We start from the raw sequence: 22490 nt of genomic DNA, 5'->3' as shown, positions 1-22490 counted from the left end.
TGGACACACCTGCACTCTTACTTCCTTTCGCACAACCCCATCCATATTCATAACATTCCCATGCAACTCTCTGCCTTCCAAGAAGCATTCTGTGTTATTTTTTTCCAAATCAATTAAAAAATAAAACACCCAAACAATTCTATTTGTCAATTTATTTATTTAAATTGGGGTCCCCATTTTGCAGATAGAGATGGAGAAAATGAGGTTCAGAGAGGTTAAGTGACTTGCCAAAGGTCACAGGGGGAGTATGTGGCTGACTAGAACCCCCATGCCTCCTTATTCCTAGACTTTTGAGTAAAATTTTCAAAACCACCTAAATGATTTAAGAGCCTAAATCCTATCCTAAACCAAAACCACTTTAGAAAATGGGGCTTAGACACTTAAAAAAATGTAACTTTCTACTTACTACAAACCCTTTTTCCCTCCCATGAATCATTCATAGTGGTGCGTTTTGGAAGTAATATAAATGCCAAAGAAATGGAGAGGGCAATGAGAGGGGGATGAAAATTGCTTAAATATATGTGAATGAAAAGGAGAAAATTACCCAGCTGTGACCAGCTCATGTAAGGGAGTCAGCAGTGGAATAACCTATTCCTGTATTCAAACATTTCCTTGCCATTTTGCCTGCACTTCACAGCACACTGCTCAGAACAGAATTGCCATGCACGTGTGGTACTATTATTTATGTGCCTAGAGTTCCCAAGCCTGTTAATCTTCTTTGCGTGCTTGCAGTGGCCTTGAGATCTACTGCTACTTGCGCTGAAAGGATCATTTCCTTCTGAGGGATGCATTAGCTTTGTTTCAGATGAGCTGACATTGGAGGGAACATAAAATGTTTCAGTAGGACTCTGAACTTTAGTGATGCTGCTGAGAGGCAGTCAGGCCAGGAAAACCACAATTAAACAAAAGGCATTATTGCTGGTGGGAGGCACACTCAAGTATGCAGGTGGACAGGGACTGGCCATTTTACCTGCTGCAAGTGACATGCTTAACACAGAGGCTGTAAATCTGTGAATTTCTTACCAGGCATGTCCTACAGCTCAAGGACCGATTTACTCTTAAAATTACTCGTTTTAACAGCCTCCTTTGCTCTTTTGTTGCAGTGTGGATTTTGTCAAGTGGTCCTCCCAAGGAATGCTAAGGATGAGTCCAGATGCAATGAATGCCCTTTTCAAACCCACAATTGACCAGATCATTCAACATCTTAGTATGTATCAAGGTGTCAAGAGTTTCTGATTGGACGTAAACTGAAGTATGATTTATCCAAACACCCATCTATCACAGCCCCAAAACTGGGAATTATGTTTAATGGAGTAATTTGACCCCATGAATGGTGGGTGAAAAATTTAATTCCCCCAAATCACCCAAAAACTGACCATCAGGGTTGCTCCAAGTCACCTAGTATCTTAATAGATATTTCTGGCTATTCTGTAGCTGTTGACCAGGCAATCAGTACTAAAGCTGCATAAACTTTATTTCCTCTTGAGCTTTCAGGAATACAAGTCATTAGACGATTGAAACCTAATTAATAGTCAACATCCCCTTTCTTTCTTTCTTTCTTTCTGTCTTTCTCATTAATTTGGATCTTGTCTAAAGAAAGACAGACAGACATATTAGGACATCTAGTTCATTTCTGTGCCAATGCAGGACTGTCCCCCACAACATATTCTTCATTGTTCTGTCCAGTTCAATTTTACCACTGACAATAAACAAATAATAAGTGATGCATCTGGGTAAAAATAATTCCAAGCTTGGTTTAAACATAATTGGATGTGTTACTATAGTAGTGGAAGATGATGTGGCCAGATTGAGAAACCCCATGTCTAAATTCTCAATCCAACATAAGATTATTAGGCTTGTATCAAGTGGAGTATATTATGTATAATAAGCATGAGAATATTATTTTAACACTGTACACAATACTGGATTGTTTATATCTAGAATATAGTGTCCAATTTGGGGCATCCTATATGAAAAATTGTATAATTATATTAGAGCACAGCATAATAAGACAACTAATATAAATGCAACAAAATAGTTTATATATGAATAGAAAATGAGAGAACTAAGATTATTTTGTTTTGACAAATAATTGAAGCAGCGTGATTGAAGCATTTAAACTAGGTACAGGTAACTATAACATTAAACTTAATCGATATGAGTGTTTTGGAGAGACCAGAACTAGAGAACAAGGGTTAAAGTAAAGAGAGAACATATGTAAGAAGAATTTAAGAAGGTATTATTTTGCAGGTGGAATACATTTCGGTTGAGATGGCAGAATCAGAAGTATTAATATTTTAAAATTGGGTGATTATATGTAATGTAATAAAGTGAGCATTAATCAGTTTTGCCTGAGAATACCTGGCTGCTGTCTTGTATATCAGAAGCTCATGTGGGATATTCATCTAGACGGCTTCCCTCTCTGCCTCCAGACTGGCTTTTGGATTGGTTTGCACAGAAATTTGCCCGCTTTCATCTAGCAAAAATAAATAAATAAAATCTGGCTGAAGATAAAAATAAGTTTTAAAATATGTATCTAGTATCTCTACTACTTCAACATTTTCTTCTGTTTTGAGGCCTATGCCCCTTCAGGCACATCCTCCATGTTAAATACAGGATATTTCTCTCTCAAAACAATAGACTCTTTCCGAACAAAAGACACTTTGGAAGTGTCACGGAGTTCATGGAGCCATTCCAGACATGTCCCTTCTTTCTGGTCCTATGCATGGATATTTGTTATGGGGCGCCCAGCATGTCTCTTGCAAGATTATTCCACAGTCTAATGCAGGGGTTGGCAACCTTTCAGAAGTGGTGTGCCGAGTCTTCATTTATTCACTCTAATTTAAGGTTTCGCGTGCCAGTAACACATTTTAACATTTTTAGAAGGTCTCTTTCTATAAGTCAAAATATATAACTAAACTATTGTTGTATGTAAAGTAAATAAGGTTTTTAACATGTTTAAGAAGTTTCATTTAAAATTAAATTAAAATGCAGAGCCCCCCAGACTGGTGGCCAGGACCCCGAGCAATGTGAGTGCCACTGAAAATCAGCTTGCATGCCGCCTTTGGCATCCATGCCATAGGTTGCCTACCCCTGGTCTAATGGGTTTTGCCATCAGGAAGTTTTCCTAGCTGAGCAGGCTTTGTCTCTCTGTTTAGGTGATCTGTTTGAAAAGCCAGAAGTAACCAATGTCAAGTTTCTGTTCCTGGTGGGTGGATTTGCCGAAGCCCCTTTACTCCAACAAGCTGTCCAGAATGCTTTCGGTTCAAAATGTCGAATCATCATTCCTCAGGATGTGGGCCTCACTATCCTCAAAGGCGCCGTCCTTTTTGGCTTAGACCCTGCTGTCATCAAAGTGCGACGTTCCCCTCTGACATATGGGGTGGGGGTCCTGAATCGATTTGTGGAAGGAAAGCACCCGCCAGAGAAGCTGCTGGTTAAAGACGGCACACGATGGTGCACTGACGTCTTTGACAAATTTATCTCAGCCGACCAATCTGTAGCTCTTGGAGAAACAGTGTCGCGCAGTTACACACCTGCCAAGCCCTCCCAGTTAGTAATAGTGATCAATATCTACAGCTCGGAGCAAGATAATGTCAGTTTCATCACCGAGCCTGGAGTGAAAAAGTGTGGCACTCTTCGTCTGGATCTCACAGGAACTGATACTTTGGTGCCAACTCGGAGGGAGATCAAAACGCTAATGCAGTTTGGGGACACTGAGATTAAAGCCATGGCCATTGATGTTGCCACTTCTAAGAGCGTCAAAGCTGGTATTGATTTCTTAAATTACTAAAAGTCCCCTCTCACCATAGTCCATCTACGAAACTCTTATTTCAATGTTCCATTTTTTGACTTTCATATATGACACAATCCACTTGAATTTCAGCAGGCTAGATGAGAACAGCCAATAGGTAGAGAGATATCAAGGTTTATTTTCCTCTTAAACGATCTAGTGAGATTTTCAAAAGTCCTAAAAGATTTATGAGCACAAGTCTCATTGAAAGTCAATGTTCCTAAATCACTTAGATGCATTTGAAAATCCCACCTCTATTAAATAGTACAATCTGTTGTCACGTGCTAAAGATTAAGCTGAAGATTCCCAGATGGTTGCAAAAATTTACTTACAGGATTGATGTGGGAATTGGTTATTTGATCAGCACTGTCTTCTGACTATGAGAACACATCACTTTTTGACAGTGTTCATTTGTTAGATATTTTGGCCAAGTTTTCCAAATCTGGATGCCTAAAGTTAGGCTTCTAAATCTGTGTTTAGGCACACAATGAATAGAGACCTGATTTTCAAAGATGCTGACCATCCACATCTCCCACTGACTTCACTAGGAGTGGACAATACTCACCAGTTGGGAAAAATCGGGGCTCTTCTGTGTTAGGTGCCTGCCTGTGAATTTAGGAGCCTAACATTAAGTCCTCCTGTTTGAAAATGTCTGCCTTTATTTCTAAAGCTCATATTTATATAAAAGTTAACTGTTACCCTGGTTTAGATGTGAAAATTCTCTGATAAAGAAACTTTCCATTTTAGGGTTTTTTTTATCAGTATTAATCTGAAATCTCTGATTACATTTTTTGACAAGTTAATCCACTGTTTTATCATTTTGGAAGAGTGCTCAGTTGAGGACTTCCCCAGAAGTGAATACAAGTTAAAAAGGTGAAGTTTTCTGGATCAATAATATTATAAATTTTAAAGTAAACATTTCAGTTGAACAAAATATATTTTGGAGGTGTGCTGCACAGGCAGTAAGTAATGTGGGAGACAGAAAACAAAAGCCCCAGTTCAGCAATGAGCACCAGCAAGATACCAGAGTACAATGCATGATCAGGGGTCTGTCTGTAATGCAGGCACAATACAGTACTGCCTGTGGCATCACCATGCTTTCCAAACGGTACTGCTGATATGGCTTCTAACACTCACACATCTGGAGTACCGTAGCTCCAGACAGGGCAGTTTTCATGTTATAAAAATCAATAAATGAGCCACTCCTGGAACCCTGCATCACCCATGAACTGGGAATCTCAGATTCAAATCCAAACCCCCATCCAATCTTGAGGGCCTGGACAAAACTGTAGCATCAGCTGAAAAACGCTGATATTTTAAATACTTTTAGCATTTTTATTTTAAACAAGGCTGCCCCTTCACCTGCTGCAATGTATTACACTTTCAAGACATTGAAAGGTTAATTGTTCAGTGGAACCGTTTTCCTTTAGTTCAGCATAGGTTACAGCCATAGAAGCCATTACTGACGACTTTTGAAAAAGGAAGCTTTATCAATCACTTGAGTAATTTATGCCCCAATTCTGCACTACTTACTTGAAGATACTGCTCTATTGGGATTTTGCCTAAGAAAAGAGTGCAGGATTGGGCCCTTATGTTCTGCCCTTGAATTCTTTGTCTCTCTCTTGCAGAATTCCCTAGTAGAATGTGAAAAAAATGTACTGAATTTAATAAAAAAAGGACTGGAAAATGCTAGTCACATTATCTGGCTAGATATTTCTTATAGAGTTACAAACTGCTTGCTAGCATTGTTTCCTGCTGCTTGCTCTGCTTAAAATGTTAAATATAAGATTTCTTTTGGTTGCCTTTCCTGGTTTACAAATAAGAGAACCTTTAAGATGAGTTATGAACAATATAATTTTATGTATATACAATATTTAAATACTGTACAGACTCTTTCTTTCTACAGTGCTATTTTCTTGTATAAAAATGCTCTTTGCCTCTGTTGGTTGCATTCAGCTGTTAATTGGAGATAACACAGTTTCTCACTCAGCTTTTGTAATTATAGGCTTTTAAAGATGGTAAGATATGGAATGTGCAAGGATGATCTTATAATAATGGGAGAGCAGTGTTGCTGTGTCAGAGAACTCAACAGTCTTCCTGCAATGCAGGTCAGACCAGTTGAGCGTACTATACAGACATGTTAGTCAGTTGCTGGGGTTTTTGTTTCTTTTTTCAAATGGTCACCATTTCATTTTCAAGAATGCATCATAATAATAAATGAATTCTCCTGTAAAATATGTGAAAATATAGAACTTATGCCCTGAGACTTCAGATACTGTGATAGGTACTTACCCAACTACCTAGGGAAGGCTGTGTATCATGACAGGTCCAGGCTATGCCAGCCTGCACAAGTTGTGGATGTGGCCCAATACTTTGTCTAATAGTGCCAAGATATGACTTGCATAAAGAAAAGCAGTTTTAAGATCCTTACATCCAATGTTAAATTATGTGGGCCCAATTCTGCATAGACTTTTACCCTGTAGAACTCCATTGATATTAAAGTATTTACCTTGCCATAAGTCAGCGCAGAATTAAGGTTAATAATGCCCTGTTACATGGATGCAATACTCACTGAATGGAGATCCAGCAGGGATTAATTTGTCCCTTTATTTTTGAGTGATGCTTGCAGCATGTTGGCAGTGAGTGAAGGGAGCTCTGCAGCCCCTCAAAAATGTAGCTCCTAAACAGCAGTGATTCTTTGCACATTTTATATTCACCTTTTCAAAGATTCAAACTTGATCCAAGCTTTTTATTCTTTAAAAGATTTTGTTGTTGTGAAATGAGAAGAGTTTCCACCTTCCTCTTTCAATCTAGTGGGAGCACCGTAAAACTTATTTTCCCAGAACTGAAGATTGCTGAGCAAATGACCGCACTGTCCCCAGTTCATTCCCCTGACCCTCCCACCCCAAAATAAAAAGTGTAGCCTTTTAGAATTAGAAATAGACTATTACACTGCAACTACATGCTGTAGTTTGTAGCCTTTTTAAACAACTTCAAAATAGAAGTGGCATATGGAAGCCCATTTTAACAACATCAATTGAACCATCTGTTAGGCTTGTAAAACTGGTAGGAACTTCAGTAGGACAGAACTAATTGAGTTGTTTATGGAATAGACATTCAAGTGTATTCTGCAGCAAATTCCCTGCAGAACACGGCATTTCAGACTATATTGTGCTATTTTAAGCGAACAAACCCTCCAGTCCTTAGGAAAAACTCCCAGTGACTTCAGTGGAAGTTCTGCTTGGGTGATGACTTGAGAGTTTGACCTAAAGCTGCTTAGCTCTTGTTCGGAAGTTAGCAGCTTGCTGTGGTTGAGTCTGATAAATGTACAGTGATGGTATAGACAGCATGTATCAGTATTCTTACACTGATTTTTATATACAGGAGATTGAATGCATTATTATGAGAAGGCCTAATTACATATTGCAGAGATTTAATAGCTGAGATAAGCTGCTTATTTATAATACGAAGTGGCTTAAATGGATGAATGGCATAAAAGTTGTTGGGCATAACATTACAGTACTCACCTGCTTGGAGTATTCTTAAACTATATTATAAAATATCAGTCATTGTGGTCTTGTTCACCTCTCTGTGCAAGATGAATTCAAATTTCACCGACCTTTGGAGCAGTTCACAACTTGTTAGGATTGTACCTGAGTACTCCTGTGTCTTCAAAAGTGTCAAATAAAATACAATAAAGCTCTGGGTTTTGTGTGGTAGTGTTTTATTACTGTTCATCTTTGATTTTAATGTAAAAATAGTTATAAAAAGTATTGCAACTGTTTTTAGAAAGTAGCAGATTTTAGCATATATTTAAATATACTTCTGCATTTGCTTATTTTTTAATGTGCGCAACAGAGCAAAGATGGCATAGTTTACATATGTCATAGATTATTAGGAGGCTCCTGCCAGATGATCCAACTCTCTCTATATTGTTAGATATAGCTAAGGCATAAATGGCTTTGTAAAGCCAATAAGCATATTATGCACTCTTGTATACTGCAGAGATATTATGAACAATGAGAGAGAGCTAGGCAATGGTTGGCAGCATAGTTAGAGAAGCGACATTGCCACCGCTTATGTATCTTAAGTTACATTAATTACACGACTTCAAGATATTAATTTGAGTTGGCCTCAAGCCTCAGAATTCAGATCAGGATTATAAATATCCCCCAACTTCGGTGGCTATTTGTATCTATTTGTATTTGTACCCAAATTCAGTGGCTACAGTTTTGATTTGGACTATTATAAAGATAGGGTCCAGCTGCAAAATTGTGATTTGGTTCTTGATTTGGCGTCTGAGTATTCTAAAGTTCAGGTCCGTTGGTTTGGTTCAGGCTTATGAACTCAGAACATATTTTGAATATTAAGTTTCTTTGCACCAATCTGAATTTTTTTGCTGTATTTTCAGAACAAGTTTGAAATCTTGCTATTTATACAAGGTGACAAAAATGAGTTAGCACTCCTATAACAGAAGATTCAGCCTTTGATTCTCTATTAGGGCTGAGTTGTGCTCGGACATAGTGGAGAATGGCAGCTGCAGGTACCCGTTTGTAGCTCCCTTACCGTTGGCCATCCAACACCACTGGAAGGTAGAGCAGCAGGGAGCTATTCTAAGGCCTGGTCTACACTACGAGATTAGGTCGAATTTAGCAGCGCTAAATCGAATTAACCCTGCACCCGTCCACACAACGAAGCCATTTACTTCGACATAAAGGGCACTTAAAATTGATTTCTGTACTCCTCGATGAGGGGAGTAGCGCTGAAATCGACATTTCTGGTTCGAATTAGGGTTAGTGTGAACTATTCTAACTTCTACCACTGGGATAAACTCCATTATGGAGCTCACATCAACAGAGGAACAGGCTGGTGTGAGCTCCACCATATCGCTTTCTGCCTCTGACCCCATCAGCTTGCCCCAGGCCTACTTACTCCTCCTTATGCTAAGGGATGGGGATGGGGATGGGGATGCAGCTGACCTAGGGGCTCTTGGGAGATGTAGTCCAGCCCGGCAGCTCAGCCCATAGAGGTCAGTGGGCATGGACATGAGGCACAGCAGGTGAGACACACGCAGATTAATGTCAAACTGACTGAAAATTAAATGTTTGTTTGGTTCCACAAACTGAAACATTTCAGATCAAAACGAGGGGAAAAATATATTTTGAGGCACATCAGAATTTTCTCACAGGAAATTTAACTGTTGCGAAAACTGCATTTTCCATTGAAAAAACATTCTGATAGAAAATTTCCCAAGCAGCTCTAGTAAGCAGTGTACATAATTCAACTTCAGCTTCCCACTGCCTCAAAGGAATATGACAGGGTTGTCCTTTCCCACCATTATTTTAGTATTCGCTCTAGAGCCCCTCACCGACACATCTAGAAAACACACAAATGTTGTAAAAGGGATGAATTCGAGAGCATTGTATCTACTAATGTTAAATGATTCTATAGAATCACTGTCACCTGCTTTGGTGATGGAGTCCATGTAAAAATTTACAGGGATTAGATAAATCGTGGAAATTTAAAACAGAAATGCTGACATTCAAGCTTTTGTGAATGGAGGACTTCAAAGCATTTGTTCTAAACCTTGCTTGTGGAGCTCTTTAAACTCAAACAGATCATTTTATAGGATATATTGAATACATGTGTTGGACTCTCAACACTTCAGGCTGCACTTCACATAGATGAATTATGTCTGTGCAATATTTATGCTATAATTCATTTCTATATTTCTACTGGGGGACTGTACCTTTGAAACAGTTGATAACACAGAAAGAGAGAACTCATTTCATTCAGTTCTATCTTCAAGTAGAATAATAATCACCAGCTGTATTAAAATACAGTAAAGATATTTGAAAAAATAATCCATTTGTTAACAAAATTCACCCATAATGACCATTTCTGCCCTATTTTGAAACAGCATTTGGAAAATAATATTTCACAAGCTAGCATTCTGGTCAACAATCAAGAGACAGATTGCAGATTGGAGATGTATTAAAATGACAGTGTGATGACCTCCCCACAGTTGAAGGATATATTTTGCTTCCTGATTACCACCAAGGAAAGTGTAATTATTTGTGTGTATAGGCACAGACTCTGGGTGTGTTAGTGAATGGTAGTAATGGCTGCAGGTGTGTGTAGCATAGGTTGTGTGTTTGTTAGAGGGTGTAGCACAGGCTCTGTGTGAGTGGGGTGTACCATACAGACTGTTGTTGGATGCATGTGGATGTAGCGCAAATTAGGTGCTTTTTAAGCCATGTGCACAGACTGTGAAGGGGCTGTTCAGTACAGATGATGCAGGTGTGTACGTAGGCTAATTGGGTGTTCGTTAGGGGGTGTAGCACAGGCTGTGTGTGAATGCAGTGTGCAGTAGTCTATTGTTGGATGCAGATGGGTGTGTAGCCCGGATTGGATGTTCGTTAGAGGTGTAGCAAAGGCTGTGTGTAAGTGGAGTGTGCAGTGCAGCCCAGATTGGTTGTTGGCTAGGGGTGTAGCACAGGTGTGATTGGTTGAGCAGTGGAGGAGGGGGTGACGGTGTGTCACAGGCAGAGAGCAGACGCTCTTTGGGGTTACAGTGACAATTGTCAGTCCCAGGCACAAATGCTACCTAGTTCTGTTGCTGCCCTGCTCTTGGGGGCTCGGGGCCAGGCCCTGCTGGGTTATCTCCCCAGCACAGCTGCACTCCCAGCCCCTGCTATCCCACCCTGGCTGGCTGAGGTCACAATGCCCTAGCTGGGTGCAGGGCCTGCAGGTAGCAGCTGTCTCGGCTGAGCTCATCCAACTGTGGAGCCCAGCCAGCATCAGGAGGCACCTGGTGCCTTCGGATCTGGGGAGAGCTCTGGGTCAGGGGCCCTGGGCTATAGTGCTGATGCTCAGCCCAGTACCTGTTGTGAGTCCAACCCTGCCCGCCATCCCCATAGTGTGAGGCCCAAGCCTGCTCCCACTAAGTCGCTGGGAGCTTTGCAGGGACTTTAGCGGCAACAGGAAGCCTTGATATCTCCAGTGCAGGGCTGGGTGAATGCATGCTGCCAGGGGAATCAACAACAAAGCCCCACTGTCCCTTCAGTGCAGAGTGGCTTCCCCTGTGGGCCATTGCGCCAAGCAGTGAATGTTTGGTTCCAGCTGGTGCTTTTTATCGGGCTCCTTAGCTGTGACTTGTTAGCTGTGCCCCCCTGAATTTCTCTGAGTCTTTTTATGCCCACAGCATAAATCAGCACTACACTAGCTAATATTGACTTCCAGAGACCACTAGCCACAGAATACTAGCTGGTTGTTAAAAATAAATAACTAAAAGCCTGGTGGTGTTATACTTAAAAACCTCCTCAAAGTAGATTTGTCCCCCTAAGTATAATGCCATTTTTACCTGCACCCTTGTGGCGTGTGAATGAAAGTCCCAGACAGGGTATTTTAATTACACAGAAAAATCCTAAATTAAAAATTGTAGACTGAGCTAAGACCCTGGATCCTGCAAACAATTCCTTGCATAGATCTCCCATTGATAATTCTTTGAGGCAAGGACTATCATTTACTGTAAGTGTGTACAATGCTTAGCACGATGGGGCCCGTGTCTAGCCAAGACTCCTAGGCATTACCACAAGGCTACTACTGATAATGATAAGGTATGTCTGCAGGATCAGGCACTAAAGCTGCAGGCTTTCTAGATGACATATACAGGCTCTCTTAAGTATTATAAACTTTTATTTCTATAAATTACTCCTGTAGTTTATCTCATATGAGTTTTTGTACTTTGACATTTTTCATCTAAGGTGTACAAAATGATTTTCGTACAATATGACACATTACAACAAGCTATAACCCACTAATCCTCCTTTGTCCTAAGCAGAGGTGTTAACTGCCCACTTTACCTTGAATGGTTTCTTGCAACATGTTAAATCCTTCTGCTAAACAATCTGTTCCACCTTGGATTTAGAAGTGACATGCTGACTACCTGTCCCAGACCTGAGAAAGAGCTCTGTGTAGTTCAAAAGCTTGTCTCTCTCACCAACAGACATTGGTCCAATAAAAGATATTATCTCACCCACCTTGTCTCTCTAATATCCTGGATCAACATGGCTATAACGCCACTGGAAATTTAATACAATATCTAATTCAGTTTCATGTTAGGTATAAGAGTCACTACAATGGAACACAGGTGCTGACTCCATGAGTGCTCCAGGGCTGGAGCAGCCACACAGGAAAAAAATGGTGGGGACTGAGCACCCACTATCAGCCCCCCCTCAGCTCCTCCCCTTCAGCACCTCCCACCTGCCAGTGGGCCCCAAGGATCAGCAGCTCCCCCTGCCTTCCGCCTATCTCAGTCAGCTGTTTTGCAGCATGCAGGAGGCTGCGGGGGGTGGAGACGAAGGAGAAAGGATGCAGCATGCTCAGGGGAAGGAGTGGAACTGGGTGGGAAGAGGTGGGGTGGGAAGAGGTGGTGCGGAGGTGGGAAAGTGGGGGGTGGGGCCTTGGGGAAAGGGGTGGAGTGGGGGCAGGGCCTGGGCAAAGCCAGGGGTCGAGCACCCCCCAGCACTTTGGAAAGTCAGCGTCCATGGTGGAACACAGCCACTATTTACTGCCAGTGTTGAACATTTCACAGCAGCAGCATACCACACTTAAGGCCAGGAAGAGATGAAGAATATATTGTCCAATAGAAAGAACAAGGGCAATATTTTGATAAATTAAAATTTAACCCTCTTACAGAAACTGCCTTGGGATCCTTTCACCTTCCCTTCCTCAAGAGTTGGGTTGTGTGGCTGTGCAGCACCAGAGCTGCACCTCAGAGTTGGACAGAATGGCAGTGGGTCCAATATGCATAATCTATAAAGTACCCCTGGGATTACAAGATCTATACACAAATAGGATCTTACTTAAAATGTGAGTGTCAGAGTATTTTGTTTGACTTTAATAAAGTTACTTCTGATATACACCAGTCACAAGCAGACCTGTCTGTCTTTATAATGTGTATGCACTGATGTCTATGCCATACATTATGTGCTCATACAGCTCCATGCTCAGGACAGCACTGTTCCAGAACAGGCACGTGACACTGGTAGTTAAGGGAATTACTCTGTTGGTGGTGGGGTTATATCCTGACTTTTCTCTTCAACGTCCATCCTTCTTTGTGGCATAAGGTACTATTGAGCATATATAAGGATGGCAGCAACTGGCCTTTATCGAATAACTACAGGGCTGGTGTTTTCTAGTCTATACCTGACCTCACTGCTCTTACTGCTAAGCAGTTATTCCTAATATGTAGCTGACACTTTAATTTCCTTACCTTGAGGTTGCTCTTTTTCTACTAGCTTCTCAGCAGGCAGTTTCTTTCCTTCATTTTATATTGCCTTGACAGTACTTTTAACATTGTGATCATATCCTTTCCCCTGCCTTGGATATTGGCTTTTCAAGGCTGTCACATGTTAGCTTGTTCCATCTCCTCCCATTTTAATCACCAATCTTTGTGTCATCTTTGTTGCTCTCTTTGTGTTTTCTTTTGTTTTGCAGTGTTAATTTTACAGACACACTGTTAGAATGTAAGAATGGCCATACTGTGTCAGACCACTAGTCCTTCTAGCCCAGTGTGCTGTCTTCTGACAGTGGCCAGTGCCAGATGCTTCGGAAGGAATGAACAGAACTGGGCAATTATTGAGTGATCCATCCCTTGTCGTCCAGTCAATCGGCGATTCAGGGACATTCAGAGCATAGGGTTGTGATTCTGAACATGTTGGCTAATAGCCATCGATGGATCTATCCTCCATGAACTTAACTAATTCTTTTTTTTAATCCAGTTTTACTTTTGGCCAACGAGTTCCACTGGTTAACTGTGCATTGTGTGAAGAAATATTTCTTTGTGCTTATTTTAAACCTGCTGCCTATTCATTTAATTGTGTGATCTCTGTTTCTTGTGTTATCTGAAGGGGTAAATAACCCTTTCCTATTCACTTTCTCTGCACCATTCCTGATTTTATAGACCTTTATCATATTCCCCCGCTCAGTTGTCTTTTTTCTAAGCTAAACAGTCCCACTCTTTTTAATCCCCCCTCATATGGAAGCTGTTCCATATGCCTGATCATTTTTGTTACCCTTCTCTATACCTTTTCCAATTCTAATATAGCCTTTGGGGCATGGGGAGATGAGAAGTGCATGCAGTTGTCAAGGTAAGGGTGTACCATGGATTTATATAGTGGCATAATATTATCTGTGTTATTATCTATCTTTTTCCTAGTGGTTCTGTTATCTTTTCTGACAGCTGCTATGCATTGAACAGGTGCTTTGAGAGAACTATCCCTGGTGACTCCGAGATCTCTCTCTTGAGTGGTAACAGCTAATTTAGAACCCACCATTTTATATGTAGAGTAGGGATTATGTTTTCCAATGTTTTGCACCTACATTGAATTTAATATGTCATTATGTTGCCCAGTAGCTCCATTTTGTGGCATCTGTTTGTAACTCTTCACAGTTAACTATTTTGAATAATTTAGTATCAGCTGCAAACTTTGCCACTTCACTATTTACCCCCTTTCCCAGATCATTTATAAATACATTAAACAGGACCAGTCCCAGTACCGATCCTATATTGCAGGTATAATTCCACCTGTCCCAAGATGTATGACTTTTCCCTGGTGTATCATTTTTTCTGGCACGTCTTTGCAGTTTGTTGGTCCAATTTCTTCCGGTTATTTTATACACAGGAATTTGATCATGGTGGAGATGTCACTGGCATCTAGATTTTCATTAAGAAAACTAGTGGAGGCACAGTGGTCACCTTTAAAACCTTACTGATTTTGCCGTATATAAATAGAGATAGTTCCTTCAGTGCAATATTTGCAGCTATACTTGTAGGAAATACTTGAAATACTGCAAATACAGAAGTAATATGAACTTAGGCATGATCTAAAGCCTAAATATAATTTAGCTAAAGCATTATCTCAAACAGCAGGCTAGGTCATAAGAGGGCCTATGTGCATACTTCAGTAGTGTAAAAATAATGTATGCATATCTGGCTAGTATTTTCCCTGGTGATAACATCATTACATCCCATCTACCTTAATGTTCCTTTCCAAGTTTCTTAATATAACCACACAAAAAACCTGATGATTTAGCTGTATATTTTAAAAGTTCTATTGTATGACATTGCTTAGTAGAAAAAGTGAATATAAAAAGAGAAATATAGTATATTCTGTTCTTGATTACACTGGAGTAATATTATTGAGTTCAGATTGCTGCAGTGAAGTTACTCTGAGTTTACACCAATGTAATAGGCTGAATTTGGCCCATTAGCTGAGTTTTAAGATTGCCTAATATTTATTCTTAGTAGTATAACAGATATGTCATGAACTGGCTTAATTGATATTAGGATATAAGTTCACATATAAATGTCCACTTTCTTTCAAACAGGTACAGAGAGAGCATGAAACCAAATAAAAAACCCATGGATGCATGCAATTCTCTGATACCTGGATACACAGGTAAATAATATGTTTGGGCCACATCCTGACCTCCTTTCTCAGCTTTATACCCAACTTAACTGGCCAGTGGAGGATTCACCTGCATCATGGAAAATCCTGCGTTCACAAAGAGCTGCAATAGCCGCTACTGTATCACGATCCTCTGCTCTATTTTACCATGCCAAACCCTGACAGCCCTGCAGTTGGGGGAATGTAAACATGCCTTAAAATAGTCCCATCCCTAGATTTTCAACTTGCACAGCTCAGCTGATCTGGAGAATTTGGGCCAGAATAGGAGCTTTGCATTTGAATTTACTTTCTTGGATTAGTTCACATAAGAGCTGGACCTGATCCACAACGTTTGGATCCAGAACTAAACCACCCCAATGTTCAGAGATAGTTCAGAACCAGGATTTTGGCTCATCATTTGCAAAGTTCAGACTGACAAAATTCAGAGACAATTGGAAGTGAGCTTTTCGTTCAGACCCATCCGATTGAAATCAGATTCTTATCTCTATTTCTTTAGCATTTAACATAGTCATAATAGATTCAGGTTCAATATAAGGGAATATGTAGTTGTGCTATATGGATCTATTCTTTATAATGAAAATGATTACACAGCGAAAGTCTGCTTTGAGGGTTGGTCCCACATAAAAGACCTACATCTATTTCTTATAATTCAGGAGTTCATTTTAATACAATCACTATTTCCAACCAAAATGAATGATCTGAAACTGCATTTTTCAAAGCATCAAAAAAAAAAGACTTTTCAAACCTGACATTTTGGTACAGTAAAGAGAATTGCTGTTAGCAAAACTGATCTGTCACAAGGGGATTGTACTTTCATAGCTCTTGTCAAAATGTGGCTTGTTTCTAAGGTTATAGGAGATCACTGGGGTTGTAACCATCTATATAATTGCAGTGTGCATGTGTAATTTGAAGAACTAAGAATGGCAGATAATGTTCTATGTTGGTTTGATAATTTCACTCTGTCTGTAAATGCTTGCAATATGTTCATTAGATCTTGTGAACTTTTAAAATGTATTCTGCTTACTCTTTTAGGCTATGTCCCCCAAAGATTCTATAGAATTGGCACTGCTTATGGAGATGATTCAGTAGCATGTATGACCTCATTCCACAATGCTACTCAAAGAAGCAGAGACGCACAGAATGAGCTGAGATACATAGCAGCCACTACACCCAAACTTCCATCTGTTTGCTCTAATGAAGATGTTTTACAAGCACTTTATGACTATAATTATAAACACCATCCTTATGTGCTAGGTACTGTATTTAAGTTGTAATGAACTTGATTTCAGCCAAACATTCAATTAACGTTACTAGTACAATATGAATTAAAATTACAGTCTTCAGGGACATAGTAAGAACCAAATTTTACCTTCAGTTGCTAGCACATTGCTCTGATTTCTGTGCGAGTTACACACATGCATTCAGTGACAGGATTTGGCCCCTATGTCTTTCATTTCTATTCTAAATCTCGAGGTTTTCTCAAATAGGTGTGTTTATTTTTAAGGACAGAGTCTCATCTTGATGTGAAACATTTTACATGGATCTTGAATCAATTGTAATTGTTATCCAGAAACCTTTCCAGAAATGGGGTTCTGAATAGACTCATGCAATAGCATGATCTCAAATTATACTATTATCTAGAAATCTGAAGCCAATGTTTTCAAACCTGGCTGCCTAACCCTAGAGTAAAACCAGCCTGCTGTTCTGAGAGGCTGAGCACTTGCTGCCCTGACTGACCGCAGTAGGAACTACAAATGGCCACCATCCCTGAAAATCCCTCATCTTATCTGGGTATCTAATTTTAGGCACTCACATTTGAAAAATTTGTCCTGCCTTTCTGAGGCTTGGTTCTGCCACCTTTACTCATGCTGATGGCTACCTTACTCTGCAAGTACTCTCATTCTTGCAGTGGTACTGTTTGCAGAGTAAAGTGCTACTGAGTATGAGTCAGGCTGGCAGCACCTGGCCTTTAGTGTTTTCTTTATTTAAAAGAAAGAGAGAGAGAGAGAGAGAGCTCTTAAAGTAGTCTTGAGGAAAAGCAAAACATTTTCATTTGATCTTGGGACTCATGTGGATCTCAGGATGTCTCATGTATCCTGGTTTTCCCTTCAGCAATAGCTTCTTTCCAAATCTTTCCTTGGGCTCCTCACTCTGGGTAAGTGAGCCCCTGTTGTGGTTCTCCATGATTCACAGACTGTGAGTATCCATGAACACCAAACACCAAGGCCCAAACGTGACTCCAAGTGTTTTGACCCAAACTGAGGTCAACCCCAATTGCCCATCATCGATTCCTAACTACCACTTGTCGCAAGTGCATTTCTCATCTGATCAGAAGCGTTCCAGAACCAGGACCACCCTGTAAAAGATGTTCAGAACTTCCTCCTGCAGTTACCTTAGAAACCCCAATGTCATCAGATAGAATGTTTCTAAGTGACAGTTCTTAAGTCTGTAACTAGTGCCTTTCTTCCTACTTCACTTAATGCACCACTGAATAGCAGCCAGCTCTGTCTGAACGTGGCAATGCACAGCAAGACAACATTGCAGCTTAGAATAGAAAGTTCAACTGTGTCCTGTTGAAACTGCAAGGCATCTTTCAGCAGGTAGAATGTAATTTCCTGTGTTAGAATTTTGACAGGCCATGGATACTAACATATATTTATATGCATGAGCCTATTCCCTACTTAGGCACTGATGCAAAACCCTTTATGTTCAATAGAAAGACTCTTACTGGCTTCAGTGGGCTTTAGATCAGGCCTTTAATGACCATTGGCCAAATTCTAAAGTCCTTTCATAGCCTGAGGAAGGACTGATTCAAAAGTGAGGAAGGACTTCAGGATTTGGCCCCATAAAAGAGAAAAAGTTATCTAGGCACCACTAAGGGGCATGTCAAAAGTGGTGAGACCCACTCTTGGTGATATAAATTGACTAATGAACATTCTATGAAGCATGTCAACTAACGGAGAACATTTGTTATAAGGCAGGAACCTTTTTATTCTCTATGGTAAATATAAGCAGATATTTTCTTGGTCAGTTAAGTGTAATTTTGAGGTGGCATTTATTTGGTCATTTTGCAGGTACTGTAATAACTAAGAGAAGTTTACTAGAGCCACCTATTCCTGGTTGGACTGGGTTTGTGCCTAGAGCAAGGGTCACTGAACTGGGATACGGTGTTCGTTATCATGAAATGACAAAAAATTGCTATCAGGATTTTAAGAACTTAAGAGATTGGGTCTGTGATGATCCCAGCAGCAATTTCCAGAGGTAATTTTATACTAAAATATATCAATTGAAAAGTACAATATAAGATGGTGGCGATGATGATGTTTAATTGTATGGTAGAGTGGAGCAGTAAATAAATATAACCTCACCAACCACTAAAGCAATTAAAGGGAGTACGACAGATACAAGGTTTACATAAACTTTAGGGGCTCTCCTGGAGCATGCCAGGAATCTGTGTAGTACAGCATTTGTAATATAAAGCATACTTTTTTTTGGAAAGACTGCAGTATGCTGTGTATTTTTCATAATTGTATTTTAAAAGCTTCCTTATCTACAGGAGGTAGTGAACATAGACACCACACAAGAACTGCTGTACACAGAAGCGCGTTGTTATATTTTGGTTATACTGATATTCAGACCTTTTCTGTTCACCAGCTGAACCACAAACATTCTAAAAAATTGTATGAAGCCCTGATGATAATCCTTTTTTCAAGTATTTCCAGTACATCCTGCTGCATGGTGGATCTAATGCCTTGCCTGCAATAATCTCAGGTACTGGTGTAGCTTAACTGCTACAAACATCTAGTGGATTTTCACTAGAGCATCATTATTTGCCCCAGTGAGGCATATACCAGTAGCTAAAAGGCCAGTATAAATAAGACCTGCAGCTCCTATGTAGGACTGAAAATTCAGTGTTGATAGGAGGAAAAACTCTTGGGAACCTCGCTTTTAATCCAGAAAAGCACATCAAGCATCTGCTTATTTCAGTAATAGAAAAAGCTCTGAATCTTTTTCTGCTTATCTGACATTTGCATTGCCAACGAAATTTCAGTTTGCCTCAGAATTTAGTGTTGACATAGCCTTAGCAGCTGTCAGCAAGAGGCAATGATGGGTTGGGAGCGGGAAGACAAGTGAGTCTGGGCTTTTGTCCTTGGGAGGACAGGAGAGTTGGTCTGTACCACTATAAGCAGAATGGGCCAGGCCTCTTACTAACTAGGAAAGGATTTGGCAGTGGAGCAGGGGGAAGAGTGTGGCTGTGAAGACTTGGGAGTTTGAATTGCCACAGAGGGGTGGTCAAGGCATCAGAAAAGGACTTTCCTTCCCAAACTTGGCGTGAGGGAGTATTTCCCTTCTTCCCTCCTTCCACTGAGTGACAGATGCTGCACCTCTGCGGGCAACTTCCTTCTGCCTCCTGCTGATTAAGAGAATACACTGGCCTCAGCACATCCATTTTCCTCCCAGTACAGTGCACAAGCCTGATTATGAGTTGGTGTTTCCTAACACACACACACACACACACACACACACACACACACACACACACACACACACACACACACAGAGCACCCTACAGGTGTCATCACTGAGCGTGTGCTAGCACTTGCTGAGGCTGTAATTGAGGTTTTGTGCTGAGTGCTTACTCATCTGTTGGAAAGCGTAAGGGACCTATGTTCACAGCTCCCCCCTACACAGCCTCACCCGTGCACCCCATTTTCCACACAGGTATACCTATGCGCCCAGTGAAGTTGATGGACTTGCATGAGTTTAGCAGAGAGCAGAACTGGATCCAATGGATGAAATCCTAGCCCCACTGAAGTCTAAAGGAGTTTTACCATTGACTTCAGTGGGGTCAGGATTTCAGCCAATTATTCTAAGGTTCTTGTATTTGAGTGTATGGATTCAGTGGCAACTGTATAATAATCTCTCTCTGTTGATGTCAGTTGGATCCCATATTCCATGCACATGCAAAACTCCCTGGAAAGGCAATGAGTGTTTGGGGTGTGCAAGGAACACATGAGTGTTGTGGGCATGTAGGGAATGCTTAGTGAGCAGAGCACATACAGTTGGAAGACAGCTAAGGCCAGGAGAGTTAAAAATTAAGTCTGATAGTTATGTAAAACACGGGGATACGTAAGCAAATTCTGAAATGATGGAAGTTAGAGGATGCGTTCTGAACTGCAATTTTGTTTTAATTTAGAGGCAAAATGCATGAAGTTAAACTTAGCAAAGTTCCCAACACATACCAAAGATTCTACAGGCCTGAAGGGATGCTGCCAAAGTACAGCGGTCATATTCCACGTAAGAATTTAGAATTTATGTCCTTTAAAAACATATGGTTTGCGCTTGACACATTACTTTCCAGCACGGATTTATTATTTATTTATTTGGAATGTTATTACTGTAGCCAATAAGAGTGCCTGTTCAATGATCTGGGAGCCCATGATAATCCTTTAAAAGCCCATCTAAATAAACCTATCATGTCAAGATTAAATAACCCCACAGGAACATAAATATACTAACAATGAATTAACCACTTCATGAAATCCAACACTGTCCCTAGCCTACCTCACCCATTCATCCATCTCCTTACAAGTAAGGTAGAGAAGATAAGCCTTGAAGCAACTTCTGAAGACTAGCAAACTTGATTAGTTGTGGATAAAGTGGAGAAGTGAGTTCCACAGGTCCAGGGCTGTAATGGAGAACAGCCTGCCAGCCACCACCTCCTTTCTCTTGCACCAATGAGGCACAGGCAACCACCACTGACTGCAACTACAGCAGTATTTCATGGGACTTCAGGGATTAAACAGTGGACATTGGTTTCTTGCAGATGAACATCTTGTCATTGGGAAAACCTTTGGAAACCTGTGCAGAAGCTGCTCGGTATGCACGCACATGGAGGAGTCCTATGGTGCACATCTCACTAAGAAACGTAATGCCACATTGAAGCTCACGAAGAACTTGAAATGTAACATAAAAAGTTGAAACGTGTGGTGATTTGGACTTTGGCAATTGATTAAAATCTGCTGAAATACTATCTGAAACGTGCATGTCATTAGGCTTGATCTCAACACTTAATGCTATGTCATCTGAGACGTACAGTGTTTTGGAAAAATTACACGTGAGGTAAATATGGAAGTATGGTTATAAACCACAGTGTGATTCAGTAGTTATGAACTCATGTAGATCAGTATTGCTAAAGCATTTCCCCTAATACTCTCTAGCATAATTGCTGGCAGTGCTTCAATATAATTCAGTTCTTTGGTTTTACTGAAATAAAAGTATTCAGTTTTGGGGCTGAAGTGAAAAGCACTGGAAAGAAAAATGCCAAAGAGCAAAAGGAATCAGTGAATTCCAGAGTGACCCGCTGGGAAAGGCAGGGTACACATGCCTACACAAACAGGAATTAAAATTTAGTCTGAAACAGCATATCCCAAACTTTTGGAAGTCGAGTCCCACTTCAGGAAAATGAAAGCAATCACATCCTGTAACCAACTCCACATATCTTCATGTATATACCTTCCACATTCCTCCCCACAGTGGCACATGCTTTGTGCTGCTTTATGGAAACACTACCTTTTGGGAAACAGAACCTTAGAAAAAGGAGGAGGAGGGGGCAAAATATACCGACCGATTGGGTTAAAGCCAATCATTTAAACCCTACTGCATTCAGAGTTGATGGGTGTGTGGAGGCGGAATCATATGCTTTCTTGTCAAAAACTCTAAGCATCCCCATTTCTCCCCAACTCCAGGCCTCAAAGGGTCACTATTTTTCTGCTTCCGCTCTAATCAGCATATTTTTTAAAATGGTGTCAACAGTTGGTGGCCTGCCTACACTAGTGTTTCCAGCATTGCCAACTCACGGGTGGAGCAGAACCATTGTTAGCAACAGACACACATTTTTGGTGAGTTTCCCTAGTGTAATCAGTGGGCTGGCTCCTCATACCTGTCCCACATGCTTTGCACTGCTCCCCAGAAATCATTTTTGCCCCACTGGTCCTATCCCTGGTCCTGTATGCAAGAGCTCTCACATGGCCAGAGAAGATGATGGTAGTAATATCAGAATTTCAAATAATCTCCAGAATCCTGACGCATAAAGGGCCAGGGACCAAGAAGATCTAGACCATAACAGTGCATGTGCTGCAAAGATCTGTTGGTATGTTTTCTGTTCAGAACCATGTTGGCCAAATGGAGCTGTTTAGAAACAAGATCAAAGAAGGGGCAAA

General features: G+C 40.6%; 2 protein-coding genes across 2 annotated transcripts in view; both read left to right on the top strand.

Moving 5' to 3' along the window:
- HSPA12A (heat shock protein family A (Hsp70) member 12A) overlaps positions 1-7496 on the top strand; it is a 78941-nt gene extending 71445 nt beyond the window's left edge. Inside the window, exons 11-12 of the mRNA XM_030570365.1 lie at positions 1104-1207; positions 3159-7496. Of these exons, the coding sequence (XP_030426225.1) occupies positions 1104-1207; positions 3159-3793 (739 nt within the window). The 3' untranslated portion in view covers positions 3794-7496. The remainder of the gene's footprint in view (positions 1-1103; positions 1208-3158) is intronic.
- Positions 7497-15194: 7698 nt separating this feature from the next.
- C7H10orf82 (chromosome 7 C10orf82 homolog) lies at positions 15195-21249 on the top strand. Its single transcript, XM_030568332.1, has 5 exons — positions 15195-15258; positions 16300-16521; positions 18342-18528; positions 20465-20565; positions 21095-21249. Exons 1-5 carry the CDS (start codon positions 15201-15203, stop codon positions 21247-21249), a joined length of 723 nt encoding a protein of 240 aa, XP_030424192.1. The 5' UTR covers positions 15195-15200.
- The last annotated feature ends 1241 nt before the right edge of the window (positions 21250-22490 follow it).

The sequence above is a fragment of the Gopherus evgoodei genome, chromosome 7 (assembly GCF_007399415.2).
Source record: "Gopherus evgoodei ecotype Sinaloan lineage chromosome 7, rGopEvg1_v1.p, whole genome shotgun sequence".
In the NCBI taxonomy this organism is placed as follows: Eukaryota; Metazoa; Chordata; order Testudines; family Testudinidae; genus Gopherus; species Gopherus evgoodei.
The sequence above is the reverse complement of the archived record's forward strand: the minus strand, read 5'-3'. Positions and strand labels throughout refer to the sequence as shown.

Bases quoted from the DNA above. Each gene is read 5' to 3' on its own strand.
- C7H10orf82 (XM_030568332.1), top strand. From the start codon at position 15,201: ATGAAACCAAATAAAAAACCCATGGATGCATGCAATTCTCTGATACCT. The intron at 16,522-18,341 runs GTACTGTATTTA...GTCATTTTGCAG, and splicing joins ACACCATCCTTATGTGCTAG to GTACTGTAATAACTAAGAGA. The intron at 20,566-21,094 runs GTAAGAATTTAG...GGTTTCTTGCAG, and splicing joins GTACAGCGGTCATATTCCAC to ATGAACATCTTGTCATTGGG.